The sequence below is a fragment of the Strongylocentrotus purpuratus genome, unplaced genomic scaffold, assembly GCF_000002235.5.
Source record: "Strongylocentrotus purpuratus isolate Spur 01 unplaced genomic scaffold, Spur_5.0 spur5_scaffold_5, whole genome shotgun sequence".
In the NCBI taxonomy this organism is placed as follows: Eukaryota; Metazoa; Echinodermata; class Echinoidea; order Camarodonta; family Strongylocentrotidae; genus Strongylocentrotus; species Strongylocentrotus purpuratus.
Window position 1 is genome coordinate 26,619,674 of NW_022145611.1, and position 16,122 is coordinate 26,635,795.

The window sequence follows — 16,122 nt, forward strand, 5'->3', positions numbered from 1 at the left end:
TTTATTTTTAAAACTCTTATTGTTAAACCTAAAGATGCCTAGATTAGTTTAAAAAGGGTATTCATGGCAGCTGTTCAATGATGTAATAGTGCATGTACTGTCCCTCCGTAGCTGCATATCTTTCTGTGTAAAGTAATACAATTTTGGCCTTGGGCTTCTGGTTTGGATTGGTGAAATGACCACATTTGTCAGTGCATATCAATATCTTTGTGTGTTATGAACTCTGGAGGTTGCACTAGTTTATGATTTGCAATACATGAATGATGTGGATTGGTAAAGATTGGTCAGTTTACTCATTGTATGAAGCATGCTGTAATTGTCTTGTTTGGATGCAAGTAATCTTATATTGATAGCAATGAGCTTAATTTGTACTGAAAAGAGAAAGTGAGAACAAGGAAAGGACTGAATTAGATATTGAGAATTGTAGATTAAACCCTTACAATATGTTACTCATGGATAATCATATAGTCTTGAAAACATGGAAACATGATCCAATGCTATGCATGTAAGTTATATGCCTGTAATCCTATCAAATCCGCAATGTGTTATTCTAGACCCCTGGCAACCATATTTACCCCCAGGCCCCCACCCTAGAGAGCATTTACCTATCATTTACAACACACATTGGGGAATACAGCTTGTCAAGTTTCATCCAATTTTACAGTCTTGAAATTGAAAACATTATTTAACTAAGAAAGAAAAAAGGAAGACAATTTAAGCAGAGTTAACTGTAAAAGAGACACCCATAAAACTATTATATACCTTTAATGTTATGAAAGTTATATTTATACATTTATATGGCAGCAAAAAACTAATTTGAAATGATACGATACATTAGAAGACATAACTATATAACCAAAACAAAAATATCGATATAGGTTTATTGAGTTCTCATTGGGGTTTAAGTGCTTGCGGAACATTTTATTTGAAATGAAGACCATGCTGGGTTGTAGCCATGTTTGGAATGTATGTCAGTATCCAGAACTTGTTCTCACTCTCTCTTCAAGTTGCTTTTCTTAAATGGATCTTGGTAAGTTCTTTTATGTAGGTGTTTCTTGCCTGGCAATGAAGATCAATCTAAATATATTGTTGGTGTTTAAGAAAGTTGTATGCTTGTATTAGAGTAAAGCAAATGAGATAATGATGATGCCCTTTTAATGATAATGGTAATGCCATTTTATTTCCAAAAGTATTTTTTCATCATCTGTCTGTACCCCTGTATTAATACCTTTTCAGCTAAAATATAGTAGTTTAGTTACAGTGCAAGAGCAGTTGTTACTTTTATGATAGCAGTTTTCAATCATACAATCATCTTTTCATCTTTTAAACCTGGACCCTGTTACATGAAACTTATTATCAGTAACACCAACACATTACAATAATTTTGCAGGCTATAAAAACGGTTGCATTTGGTTGGCTGTGAGCGTGAGCTTGTTTGTTCTCAAAATGTGACAGTTGTTGTTATTGATAAGTTTTATGAAAGAGGGTCCTGAATTTGGATTAATTTTTTTACTGAACCTACACAGGTTGACATACATGTATTGTACTACTCTGATTCATGCAAGGCCCCAGGAGTTTATGATTTGGTTAATCATATTACACTTCAGGATGGAACTTGCTTGGAGATTTTCCTGCATGCCAGAGCTTGACCTTAGATAGTTTATAGCAATTTGTACCCCAGTCAAAAGATCTGATACTTTTAATATCCCTATTAATACTTCAAACTGAACAGTGGTGTTGACCATTTGTGTCTTATATTTCAGTACGCTTGTTCAGTGCATGTGTGTATTGTATTTGTGGAATTGTTTATCCTGTATCATTTTTTTTAATTTTTTAATTTTGGTTTGCAAAATGTTTGTTAGCAGGCTTTCTTGACGAGGCAGAGCCCACCCGATTACAACCAGTCCCTTCGCAGGGCAATGCAGAAGAGAAATGCCAAGGAAAGCAGAAATACTTACGGCAAGCAAGCTAGCTTACAAGGTGAGTCCTATGCCCCACACAACTACTAGGACAGCATTTAAATCTTTGATTGACTAATGGAACAAGCAATGGACTGTCACGGTCAGCTTTTGTCACGTGTACAGATATGTGTATGTACCGTACAAAGTACTTTAAAACAATGTGGCAGTCGTAAGATTTCAACCCATATCAGATTGAGAATTAATGGGTTCTCTGAAGGGTACTGTCATCGAAATGCAAGGGTTTATCGATTGCTCAATACTTCATGACTTGTAAATGAGAAGGTATATTGAAGGTATATAGAAGAATGAAAGTTTTGAAAAATGTGATTAAGAGAGAAATACATGGATTGATTGATAGTTTGAGAGATGGACTCATTGTTGTTTGCTCTGATTGATTGGTTGGTTTTGGTCATTGCATGTATATGATGAATGTTATCATTGCCTAGATGGATATTGGAGGGTCCCGGTATGCAGCCTATGGGAAGTAGAAAGATCAGCAGTCACTGCGTTGAATAGAGCACTTTGTGTGACATGTCCTGGCATCCATTATTTAGGTTAATCAAATTTGAATTCATTGAGTAGTCAACTGGAACAGGTGTAATGAGACATTTTGAGAATTTACTTTTATTTCCATCAAAAGATAATAGGTTAATGTTCAAATATGAATTCACTCAATTACCGATTAACAGGATCCCATGCCATTATTTGCAAAGCACAGGAGATCTCTGTTGCTCTGTAAGATCAATGAATGTAGAGATTTATTTTGTGAAAAAAAGCATCAAATATATCAAGCAATCTGTATTTTTCAGTGAGATGATATTCAAAACCATCTGTCGGAATGTTTTTATTCCCTACACCTACGTAAATATATAATACACAAAGTTACAATATGTGTTGAAAGAGAAAAATTATTAGGAAAAACAGAAATAGAAAAGTCAACTCAGTGTCATAAAGGCAGAGGTCTGTTTAAATAGAGGGTAGAGCTGGCATATTCACAACCGAAACATCTGTATTTGTTGTGGTTTTGTATTGGGGGATTTGGTGTGAAGAGGAACTATTGGCTTCAGTATATGCATTCTAGACGTACAAACATGTACAAAATCTATGTGTACTGATAAATGAATATTCTGCGATAACATTCTAAATTCATGAAATGGATGGAATCTGATCGGGCATGGTAGCTGTGCCTCACTTAAACTGATCAGGAAACTTTGTTAATTGATTGAGACGACTCTGATACCCAATACATGTATAGGCACTGATCTTTTGGGTACCCCTGGATTTCAATGGATTTCAAACTGCAAGCTTTCAGGCTTTCAAGACAAATGCCAGCAGGAAACACATGCAACAAAAGACCCCACTCTCCAAAATTTAAACCATGTGCATAAATAACTTCCTGCTTTTTCAAGCCAGCAAATGAGTTTGTGTCTCAGAATGCGGCATTCGTGGCTTATTTCTTCTTCTTCTTCACTGCTGTCAGTTAGTCATCTCTGCTCGTTAGTTGAAATATTGTGTCTCGTCACTTTAGTCCAAGGATAGTGTAGTGTGGTGGGTTTAAGAACAGGACATTGTAGAGACACGGGAGAGCTAGGGTAAGATTGGGGTACTTTCTATTCTTAACATGTGCTTGTATTTTCAGGACTGTTAAAGGGTGTATGAATCAGGATGTGAGAAGAGCTTGTGTGATTGTTTCAATGATTTGTGATTTATTTGCACCAACAAACTTTGTAATAGAAACCTTAGCTGATGAATGTATTAGCATAGTTCCTCAAAATTGTCAATTAAAAATCTATCGGCTGTAATCTGATTTAGACATTGAGAGCAGGGAAGTTTTGTGAGTGATTTTGTTGGGGTGGGGTAGCAGGAGAGGGATAAGGGTAGCAGGAGGGGTGGCTGTAAGAGAAACATAGGTTTGTATTTGTTTTAAATTTTATTAACAAAATATATATTGATGTTGATTTATATTCTACACATGATTTCTACATGTATGTAAATGAGACAGATACATGAAAAGGTGGACGGGAAACTGATGATGTGTATAAGTCATGCAAACTAGCAAAGATGGATAGAGAAAAACAGCGAATAATAAAAAGAAATGGAAAGATACATCGCAAGTGGATTTAATTCATTTAAGAAACTATGTGCATTGCTGTGGTAATGAAAAAAGGAGGATAAACTCTTGAAGATCATAGTGTTCAAATAATGTCACTGACAAAACAAAGGTATTATACAAATCATCATCAAACTATGGGCGTATCTTCACAAAGAACTTTTCAAAGAAGTATATTACCGGTGCTTGGGTATAATAGCTTGTAAATAGATAATTGAAACACTAGGAGGTGTGAAAGAGAATGGAAGACTCATGATTCACGCATGCTAATGGCTTAGGAAATGAATCTTATTGGGAAGGCTCTATTGAGACTCCTGTTTCTCTCATGATGATTAAGCCTTTGTTTGAAAGCAAGGTGTTATATCATGAAGTGTACCATGTTCATACTGTATGCATGCAATTGTGTTTACATGGCAATTTGCAAGTGCTACACCAAGATCTAACTCAACTTGGAATCGGGATTTGTCAACTGTACATAAGGGCATTATGGTTGTTTCTTACACATGATGTATGCCGGAACAATTGTGTACTCTCATAATAATAATGATAATCTGTTCGTGTATAGTGCATAACACATTATGATATAACATCCATACCCGTTTCCAAAGAGCTTTGGAAATTATTACCATAGCTTTAGCTCTGGCAACCGTTATCAGCGCACAGTGCATTTCAAGGAATCATCCTACCATTTACCATTTTCCCATTTGCCTCACCTGGGTGGAGTGTGGCAAATTTAGATTAACATTATGTCCTTGGTATGAAGAAAAAAACACGTTTGTGTAATATATATACATTTTAGTTTATAAGACAAAACAAGGACTTTTAAAATACTTGTAAATAAACTCATTGCCATCGGTAACTTGCACACTTATTCAAATGGTATAACAGGCATGTTTTTAGGGGCAGAAAAAGTTTAACTGATATAAACATATTGTACACTAGAAAGTGCAAATTATAATTTTCTCTCTTGCCTTTATCATACCATTTATTATTATTTCATATACTTTTTGTGTTTGTTGAGGGAGCGGGAGGGAGGGAGTTATGGAGGAGGCTGTCAGTAAAATTTATCTATTGTGTTTGTGAGTGAAATTAATTTGATTGACAATCTTTGCCTGTCCATATAATTTTTGTAGTTTGAAGAGAAGGTTGAGTTCTGGGAAGAGGTGAAAAATATTTTATGAGCGTTATCATTGTTATTATGCAAGTGTGGAAGAATATCAGATACAAATTGTTCCATGAGAAGCATGGCTCTTCAAATGCCTTAATATTTTAAATATGGCATTTAGCATCATAAAAATCGGGACAGATTTTTATGTCACATGTTCGTGTAGTCCCTTATACGTCTTACTTACCGTATTTGCCGGCGATAAGGCCACAGCGCCGCATAGGCCGCACCCCCAACTTTGACATTTCAAAGAGGAAAAAAAAAAAAACGGGCTTAACAAAATAATCATAATTTTCTCGTAGAACTCTTTTTTTTCTTTCTACAAACTGATACCAAATTCATCAATGTATATGCTAGATGATCAACCTTTTCTTATCAATTCTACAACGTTTCTTTCACAATGCAATTCCATGACCGGAACTCAACCTTATCTTTAAGAAAAGGAATAAGTTAGTTGAATAACTTTTCAATACACTTCATTTAGATCATTATAAGTGAAAAAATTGAACATTTTGTATTGAGAGGTTTGCAGTCATCCTTATTAAAACGGCATTGCAGAGATTTGCACAGTGAAAATTTCAAAGTTGTTAAAAGGGCCAAAATGTTGTAAAATCATAATTGAAATCTTTCCTAAAAGTATAGTGGCAACATATTCATTATTAACAACTGGCAGTGTTTTGTTCACCCCATTTGTTGTGTACTAAATGAGGGCTTCAATTTTTGATCTAAATTGTACACATACTTTCATAAACTCATCTTGCTGCTACATATACATTCTGAGATAAGTTTTTGAGGGCTTGCAAATCCCTGATAGGGGCTTTACCTCTGTAAATATAAAGTATTTTGCTACTAGAACTTTGATTTTGTTTGTTGGTATCTCTTTGTTTGTTTAGATCATCGACCGGCAGCCCACGGTTCTCCCTTGTATGGTCAACCAGCATGGTGGGGTGAGAGTGAAGATCCTTCCCCTGATGGTAGTACTTCACCAGACGACCTGAGACCAAGAGCTAATACTTTTTCAACTCAAGGTATGTAAAAGATAATGCTATATGACATTGGCAATGACAATGATGACAACAATGACATTTTGATATTTATTCTCATGTCACATAAAATTGGGTATTACTTATATGGATTAATAGAAGGGACAGAGAGATAGAGAGAGAGGGAGAGAGAGAGAGAGAGAGAGAGAGAGGAAAAAATGAGATTCCTTCAAATTTTTGGCATGGTTTAATTGAACGTGGATCTTTCTCAAAGTGCCTTAGTGCACATGGTTTAACGTGTCAAGAGAGACCAACATGCAGGCATTATATTTTCCACAGAAAAAAGCCTATAGTTTGGAAACTAGGAATTCTAAAGACTATCAAATATCAAACATTCTCTATCTTATAGGTTCATCAGACGACAACCGCCCTCTCGAATCTCCGTCCCCTCACGAGCGGCCTTCTAGGCTTCCTTCCAACGAGCCTGAACGGGACATCCCCGTCGTCATCTACAACCGCTCGGACCGCCGTCCAACCCAGCAGGAGACTCCGCCGCCCCGCCCCCAGGCTCAGGCAGAGATCACCCTCATGGCGTCCAGTGAGAAGGCCATCGGCTTCACCATCGACTTTGGGAGCAGCGATAATGGCGCTTCCAAGATTGCAAGGCCCGACAGCCTCCAGAACTGCATCCCTAAGAACATGAGGCAGAAGATTGAGAAGAGCTCCCGCATGATGGAAGAGCTCAAGGCTGAGCGGCTGATGAAGAAGAGTCAGGAAGAGGAAGCAGTCATGCAAGTCAGTCAAAGCTCTTCCTTCCTTCTTACATTAAAGTTCAAGCAATAGGATTATTCAGCATGTAATCAATGACTAATTGGTTACTTTAAACTATAATCTGAACCTGTATTTGCCTAAAGATGAGGAGTAATAGATCTAAATTTGACTTCCATAGCTTAAGACACACCTGTTGAAGAGTTCCTGTTTAGAGACTTATCTCAAATGAGACTTCAAGTGTTTATGGGATGAAACTCGACCCGACCTCATCGGCTCCACTGAAGATGATGATGGATGTATGAGAATGATCTTCTGGGCAGGATCTATACATTATCCCCTGATACAAACCCCCTCCCCCTCCCCCTCCCTCCCGACTTGATCATTAGGCCCCCTGTAGTACAGCTTCTATTGTGAAGCACTACAGGGGTCGAGAGAAGTTAGCAGGCAAAGGGTTAATGGATTGAAGTCTTGTAGGGGCCTCGTAATATCTAGGTTAGGGTGTGAAGAGTTTCATATGGAGATCAGATAGGGGATAGAGATCATCCTAGTCTGATAGAGTCACTCTAATGGTAGACCTTACAACATAGCACATTCATTTTGGGGCAGTGTTAGATGTCATTGTTTGCAATCGGTGTATGGATCTGACTTTGAAAAATGAGTATGTTTAGCATGTTATTCATGAAGAAAGTAAGTATTTATTTTTTGTCACAAGTGTTGTTTACAGTATCTGCGATATTAAGTCATATTGTTATTTTTTTCAGAAAATTCTTTTAGGTTTAGGTGTTATGTGTTATATGCTTGAATTTTCTTGCTTGCCAGAGTAAAATGATCCGAGACATTGCCAGAATAATGTGATACTTTTTAAGAAGTAAAATTGATACATATTTTCTACTGGATGCATGTTATTATTACAGTGCACTTATCAGTTCATGTACTGAAAATGTATGTCAAAAGAAAATATGGAGTATAATTGCTGTAAACTTGATTCTTAAACTAAATTGTATCTCACTGATATGACTTATTTGGTACTGAGTGATTAATTTTCTCCTTTTTTCCCTTACTCCTTTCTTTCCAATCGTAACAGAGCCCCAGGGCTTCCCCACTGTCTTCCAGAACAGATGGATGGTCTGGGGCAGGACCAGGGGGACGTAGGACTCCCAAAGGTACACCTGATACTCCATCACCAGGCTACCAAGGTAGGTCCTATGTTTTCACCACGTATCTTGTATTTAGCAATATGTTTGGATGACTAATTAACCTGCTAGCTCCTACATGTAGCCAATTTTGCTCGTACCTTTTGCTTCCAAGTATTGGTGTTGGAATTAGCTTAAATCTGTAAGTGCCACTAAAAGGATGTCATTTATGCCCCATTGCTTTCTTTTGAAGAGCAGTTTTAGCATAAGCTTTCATATTACATGTAGTGCAGTTTTCAGTCTTGATCTTCTTGTTGCCTAATTTGCATGTAAATCCACGAATGGTGTGTACTTGATGCTATCTGCATTTGTGAAAATGTCCTTGAATTTGGGTATCTACGTACTCGCTTGCATAAGAGAAGCTCCTCAACCCAATTTCTCATTTTCTTTTGTAAAGGCGATGTCAACTTCCAGCAAATGCAGCGCAAGAACAAGAGCTCCAACTGTCTTTCAGAACCCCTCCCTCCAGCCCACATACGCCAAAGAACTTTTGTCAAGTCCAGTCAGAAGACAAAGCCAAACCGGGGCTCCCCCAGCCCCACCACCCCCGCCACACCAGTCAGCCCTGGCGTGGTGGACACGGAGGGGGAGGACTCTCAATACCAGGATGATATCGATGTAGAGGTAGAGGGGGGTGGAGGAGATGACGTGAGCGAGGCTGGAACCTACACCATCGAGAGCGACTCGCAGGAGGTGGAGGGGCAGGAGGCCAAGGAGGGAATCGATGAGGAGTTTGGAGTCGGAGAGGAAGAGAAAGTGCCCAGTGATGATGATACGGACAAGGATGTTGGGGATGAAGAGATGGAGGAGGAGGAGGAGGAGGAGGCGGTGTTTGCTGGTAAACAGAACGGGAGAAGCAGACTGGATAAAAGTGGACCCGGTTTGAGAGTTAGAGGGGATGGAAGTAGCAGGACAGCGGTGGATAAAATTGAAGATATTGAAGGAAAGGTAAGAGAATCTCTTTAATAGCTTTCACAGAGAAATAGCAAAATGATTACCACTGATTTGAACTTGTAACTGGCATCAATAACATTTTGTATGTTCAAAGGTCTATCTTGATGTTTTGTTTTTGTAAATTAAAGTGTACATGTGGGGAGATATCATTACCTGGACATACCTGTAGACATTTGTGGCTACCCTTCAAAGTTGATCATTAACATTACACATACCATTGCATTGTATAAGTTGTGTGTTTATTATAAGTTTTGGTAAATAATTTTTTAGTCAGACTATTAAGTATTAAGTGCCTAATAAATATTGTGTATTATTATTATTATTATTGATTCTTTTGAAGAATTATGCAGGGGCTAACATCTACTTATTGTTTTTTCTTAATTTTCACCAAGCTGAAGTATAACAAATTCAAGTATTGCATGTGAATTCCATGATCAAAGAAAGGGCCAGGATATTCCACCATTTGTCAGTAAAACTTCAGCACCCAATCAGAACCTTGGCAAGCCCTACATGTCCTTAGGAAATCTATGAATTATTAGCAAGAAAAAGGGAAACAAGTGGGAGACCAGATGTCAAGCTTCACTAATTTGTTGACAAAACTATTGTCTGTTAGAAAACGTCAGTGAGATTAGAGATAATCAATGTATCATGGATTTTTTAAATTATGCACACATGTACACAATTTTGAACTGCAGTAGAAAGTCTTCTTTGGACCATTTATTAATAATTTCAGTTGTTTTGTGACTATGCAGTATGCAAGATATGAATTGCCTAATACGAGCATGAGTAAAGCATGGAGGATTGAGTGTGATAGTGTTTAGCCCTGAAATAATCAATTATATATTCATAAAATGTGTTCATTAAATTGTGTCATGAATATTGAATCTCTCATCCAGTGTTATTTTAGCAAGGTTTGATCTTGCTACCAACCCTATGTACATGTAACTACCTGCCATGTATCTTTGCTCCCTTCTTTTAATATTTGTTGAGACTCGGCAGAACTATTTAAATACCTAAATGAGGAAACATTGTTACAATGTAGATGGTGTACTCAACCATTCTTGTGTGTGCGTGTGTGTCAGATGTGTCAGATTGATCAATTGACCTTTAAGAAATATCAAGTACTTCTTCAAATTGAAATGTGATGCAAATAGAAATCTCTGTTCTTATGAAATAGAAACAAGTGGACATTGTGCAATACTGTAACATATGAAGTGCGTTAGATATTGGAACATTTCCAATTTGTTTGAGAACAATTGGTATCGTGTATGTGTTCACTTTTTAAGCACCTGCAATGTAATAGATAATATATGTGAAGGATGTAAAATAATATAAAATGCAACCACAAAAAGTTTTTAAGTGTGAACTAGTGATTAAGGGGTTTCACTTATATGTGCTACTGCTTTTCAAAGGGATTTGGACCCAGTAGGATGCCAAAGTTGATTAGATTTTTGTTGAATGCAGTGTGTAGAAAATCTTGTTCATATTATTGAGTAACTTGAAGGAGGATGAAATATGAAAACTATTTGAATGTGAGCGGATAAGGGTTACAAAGAGGTCCTTTTTGAATGAGCATATTTCTTTTTTTCTGATGGAACATATACCTATTGCTATATTATGGGAAGAAAAAACATTTCAGCTGGGAGCATGCTTTTGAGAAGGCAGATCAATCTTGGGGCATGGATATTTGTAATGAACATCCTGCGAGATTAACAAAAATATATTATGACTGAAATGAAGAAAGTAAACCTAAATTTGCTACCTTCAGTTATGACTTTGTTTTCCTAATAGAAACCTAAACGTTTGCTTATTATAGGTACAAGCATTCACATGAGAATTGTGGTCTGATGCACAATATCTTCCTGAACCTTGGCTCCACTCTCTTTGTCAATTTCTTTTCTTTCAGCTTAAAGGAGGGCCGGGGACCCCACAGTGGGTTCAGCAATGGGCCACAATGACCACCAACTCTGCCCTTCCACACTCCGGTCCAGAGAGAACACAGCAGCACCTGTCACCTGACAGACATGATGTGTCACCTGACCACATCATAGAGGGCTATGAGGCTGAGCACTCTTCCAGGATCAGTGACAGAGGTAAGGAAGTCTCATATATGATTCAAGTTTCCTCTTCTCCCCCCCCCCCCCTCACAGGAAGGGAGGTGGGGGGGGGGGACATATTTCAAGTTCTAGAGCGTAGAGTTTGAACAAATTGTGTCTTTCTGTACTGACTTTAGTATTTTTAGTTTAATTTCAGCCTTTAGGAAAGTGTTGTTGAATTTCACAGTAGGACAGTCATCGAAAAAAAGTGTTATTACCGCTCAATTTGTAAGAATAGAAGATTGAGAATTTTTGTATTAATTACTTGGTGTTCTTCTCTTTATAATGACTTTTGTATTCATGAAAGAAAGTGTTAATACTTTTCAAAGAGGGGACAGTATAAGTATAAAAGAACCAGCCTTCACCCTTTATCTCTGCTTCTTGATTTGATTTATTAAACTGGCCCTCTGTCTGCATGTTATTTGAGTGTCTTTATGTGTATCTTCTTCTTCTCTCTCTTTCTTTCTGTCTTTTCTTTCGCTCTCCCTGTGAGTCAGTTGGTCTCTCTGTCTCTCTCTCTCTCTGTCTCTTATGCATGCTATATGCATGGCCTATTGTAATAAGAGGGGAAAAAATGTGGGGATTGCCCATACCATATAGTCTGTCTTGTTGTCATGGAAATTCAATGTCAGCGTAATGTTAGGTTTACTCATTCTTTCCTGCTGTGCGCCTGGCATGTGAACATGGTGCATGCATCGGGGTCGGTTCCCTTTTGACTATTACTCATCGTTCTTATCAGATCATCACAGTGGTAAGATCATACAGAAACTGCAACAAAATGTAGAGGAATTTGCTATGCACAATGTGAAAACCGCCAAAAACTATTAATTTGAACTATTTTTAACAATAAGTATATGCTGAAATTCAGGTTTTGAACATTAAAATAAATTTCAGAATTAAAATGGTAATCAAAATTTAACTAGTGTATCATATACATGTAGAGATAATTTATTATCTTTATAGATATGTTGCCCATGGAATAATATAATGAAATTTAGATTAGGATCTCCTTTAGGAATATCTCACATGATGCAACCAACAACAAATATAAGGAAAATTATGTACAAATTACTTTGAAGCAGTTTCTCATCCCATAAACCTAGTATGATTGATGTATTTGTGGCATGTGAAGAGAGAATATAAAACTTGAATATTATCATTTTTATCAGGAATTTCCTGTAAGTGAAGGGAAATGTCATAAAAGCTGCATTTTACCTAGAAATGTATTTAACAAATACATTTAATACATTACAATTGTTAAGCTGTAATTCAGCAATCGCGTCATGCTTCAAATGATTCAATTTGAAAGCTTCCTCCGTGGAAAAATGGTGAGGCTGGCCCAACTAATTTGCACTAATCCAAAATCAACTCAAAGTATATTAGATATAAATAGATAAAAGGAAGCTCTAGATTTGTCTGCTGTTGGATACAGGCAGTCATTCAGCAATGTACAGGCGGTAGGTGTGTAGTGCTGTCACTTCACATGCGCACAGTTTGCCTTCAGGTATCAAAGGTCTGTTCACACGGCAGTGGCCTTTCATCACAAGAGGGTCATGTTGAAGTGTGTACAACCCCTGTGATTCTGCAGGAGAACTTTAAAGAGCTTTGTGTGTGAACATTCACATGGTGAAGGCACCTGAGTTGAGGGTATATATGTGTTGCATTGAATGGTGCTATGGACATGATCTTTGGTTGTGAGAATGACCCTTTGAAGTGAGATGTGAAGCGGAGGAAATGGATAAAGCCAGGGAGAGGGAGGTGCCCTGACCGTAGCGGGGGTGCATGATTTCCTGCGACAATAGCTTGGGACTCTGACTGATTCGAGCACAGCATGCCATTTGCTCGTGTGTTAATAGAACCCCCCTCTAGGTGATATCATACGTGAAGGTTCGTGAAAGAGAACAGAGAAGAGATGTAGAGACGTTTAGGGGGAAGAGGAGAGGATGTGAGAGATTTCCTCTTGAGAGTCTGTTTTAAGGATTGATGCTTTGACGCAGGTACCTGGCACTCTAGTCAAGTTACTCATCGTTGATATGTGCAATGAATCTGTGTTGTTCTTGAAAGCAAACCGTACATGTTATTGGAAGACAGGAGAAATAACAGCTTTTAGGCATCATGAGATCATGTGACACTTTGTTCCAAGTACAGTTATCTAGTAGTAGAGCTGCATTGGTGACACATGTATATGCCTGATAGCCATTTCGGAACGTTCTTGCGATTATGCTTGTGAACAAAGAATAAGTGCTGAATATTGGATTTATATGTGGATATCAAGTCGTTACAATTGTTGAATATATATCACCAGTAAGTTTCTGTGATTCATTTCTTTTACCTGCATTGTATTTCAAATGTTATTAAATGCTTTTCAACAACACAAACGCTGAAAAGTGAAACTTGTGTAAAATGTACAGAAATGTTCAGTTGCAGGTTTAATTGATGACTTCCTGGATAAATATCACTCACATCCACCTGTGACCTTTAGTGTTCTGTTAATTTGTTTTATTTTGATTGGGATTGTGCAATAAGTGTGAAGGGTTGCAAATAACTGTGTGTGTTGATTAGGTTAATAACTTTTTGAAATTCCAGTAAAAGTTTTATACCTGTAGAAAGTGTTTGATATTACATGGAGATAATATAAAACTGAGTATTATGGTAGTGCAAATAAATATATTTTTGTTTGTATTCATTTTTTATTTCAGATGATCATTTGAGCAAGAAGCCACCATCAGGTACCAGAGTGCAAACATCCACTACTCCCAGGACAGCACCTCCCCAATCACCAGATTCAGCTGGTCCCAGAGGATCTCGAGGGAAACGCATATTGCCAAACACGCCTGCTGAAAATCTTCAGACAGCTCGGCAGTCCTCCACGTCCAGCAGCTCGGAGCAGACCATGAGACAAAATGGCTTCCAGGCCTCCAACACCAGTGCCTTCCGCAGCCCCAGGAACCATGCCATAGAACAGCAGCAGCAGCAGCAGGAACAGCAACGCTATCCTCAAGAAAGAACCATGGAGGAAAAGGCTTTTGGAAAAAGGAGGCAGCTCCATGGTAGCTCTGACCCCATTGCTCCTATGGGTTACCAGCAAGAGGAGGCACGGAGAGACTCCTGGGGTCCAGAGGGAAGCATGGATACCGATGTGCTTTTGAAAGACACTGAGACCTTGATGCGCAATCTAGAAGAGAGAATGCGAACAAAGCGTCAGGATACACCTTCTCCAGAGATGTCAGACTCTCATGAAATGCCACATGACATTTCCCAAGATATCTCTGTGGTGTCATTTGAAGCAGATGTAGATACTGATGTAGATACTGTGAGCAATGTAAGTTTAGTTGGAGGTAATAACACATGGGCAGGAAGTAAGAGCAGGCACTACTCCTGTCCCGAGGATAATAGTACGCCAGAACAACCGCACTACACTAATGGAAGACAGAAGGCTGTCAGAAGCACTGAAAAGCCAAGACCAACTCAAGCAGATGCACATAGTAGAACAAGTAGTGATAAAACCACTCCTGCACCAGCTAAAGGTGGTGGTATATGGAGTAGGCTATCAACACCTAACAAACACAAGATGTCGGCTGCAGAGAAAGAAGCTGACTCTGTGAGTGACTCTGAACACTCCTTCAGAAGAAATACTCATCTCACAGGTTCTTTACCAACAGGAAGGATATCAAACCGATCAGTATCAAAGGGAACATCAGAAAACACCAAAGCTGTCAAAAAGCCTAAAAGCCTAAAACCACCCAACTTGTCACAGCCACGCCAAACCCGTAGCACCATGTTACGCAAGAGTAGGTTTAGTGAAGACTCTGGTGCAGACTATAGTGACATTAGTCCCAGTTCTAGCATGTCAGATCTGAGCTCTTCCAAGAACTTCCGCCGTGGTGGATCAATGCGTGAGACACGTAGTGGGGCTGTCTCTGATTCAGGCCGGCGCACACCAGGAGAGAGAGGCAGGGGGCGAACTTCTGCATCAAATGCCAGGAATGGGGACTCCAGTGCAAGGACGGACCACAGTCTTGGATCCCAAATCGCTAGACATGCCCGCACTCAGTCCATGCAGGATCAGAAAATGAAGACAGCCGAGCCAAGGTCACGTCTTCCTACTTCTGCCTCTCACAATCGCACTCCATCTGGGAACTTATCTCGCAAAAGTTCCATTGGGTCAACAGACAGTAATGTCAGTGGCGTAAGAAAGACCTCAACAGGAGCCTGGAGAAGGTACGATACAGCGGACGACTCGGACCATGATGTGGACAGTTACATCAAGAATGTCAATACTCGCCGCACAATAACACAGAACCACCAGAGTGAGGAGAGGCAGGCACCCGTCATCCAGAGGCAGAAGTCAAGCTCCTTGCAGAACCTCCAGACCTCTGCTCCTAGGACATCACCAACGAGGAAACCACCCAACCTGCGAGTAGAGATTGCTCAGGCCAGTAACACCTTAGCGCAGAACCTTCAGAGGTTGGCTCAGGGAGAATCCATTGATGAGATTAAAATTGACAGGATTCCAAAAGAACAGGTAAGACATCTAGAGAATATTATTTAAGACATCACACTGTTCTACATCCAAGCAATGCGTTCTTTGCTTCTAACATAACATTGTTTTATTTGATATTTTGAACAAATTCATTTCGGATTTTTAAAGAATAGATCATTGCTCTTTAGGTACATATGTGTTAAGTAGATGATCTTAAATGAAAATGGTGGATATAGATGTCCCCAATGCTATCTTTAGTCCTTGCCTTCATGCACACACCTTATTTTGGAGCACAGTTCTCAGATATCCAAATATTTGTGTAGCTGCAAAACGAGCCATACATATCACCTTTATAAACAACAATCACTTCTGAGAATGCAAATTCAATCTAATTCACTAAACACTG

At 38.6% G+C, this 16,122-nt stretch overlaps 1 protein-coding gene across 8 annotated transcripts in view; it reads left to right on the top strand.

Moving 5' to 3' along the window:
- The window catches only part of LOC579651 (centrosomal protein of 170 kDa protein B), a 57,697-nt gene that overhangs the window by 26,238 nt on the left and 15,337 nt on the right, over positions 1 to 16,122 (top strand). For 5 of the 8 annotated variants that reach the window (XM_030999795.1, XM_030999797.1, XM_030999799.1 and 2 more), the window contains 7 exons: positions 1,863 to 1,980; positions 6,130 to 6,264; positions 6,629 to 7,014; positions 8,075 to 8,186; positions 8,581 to 9,131; positions 11,044 to 11,230; positions 13,933 to 15,758. In XM_030999795.1, the coding sequence (XP_030855655.1) occupies positions 1,863 to 1,980; positions 6,130 to 6,264; positions 6,629 to 7,014; positions 8,075 to 8,186; positions 8,581 to 9,131; positions 11,044 to 11,230; positions 13,933 to 15,758 (3,315 nt within the window). Of the gene's footprint in view, positions 1 to 1,862; positions 1,981 to 3,363; positions 3,554 to 6,129; positions 6,265 to 6,628; positions 7,015 to 8,074; positions 8,187 to 8,580; positions 9,132 to 11,043; positions 11,231 to 13,932; positions 15,759 to 16,122 lie in introns of those variants that run through there. The other 3 variants (XM_030999796.1, XM_030999802.1, XM_030999803.1) reach the window with 2 other exon arrangements.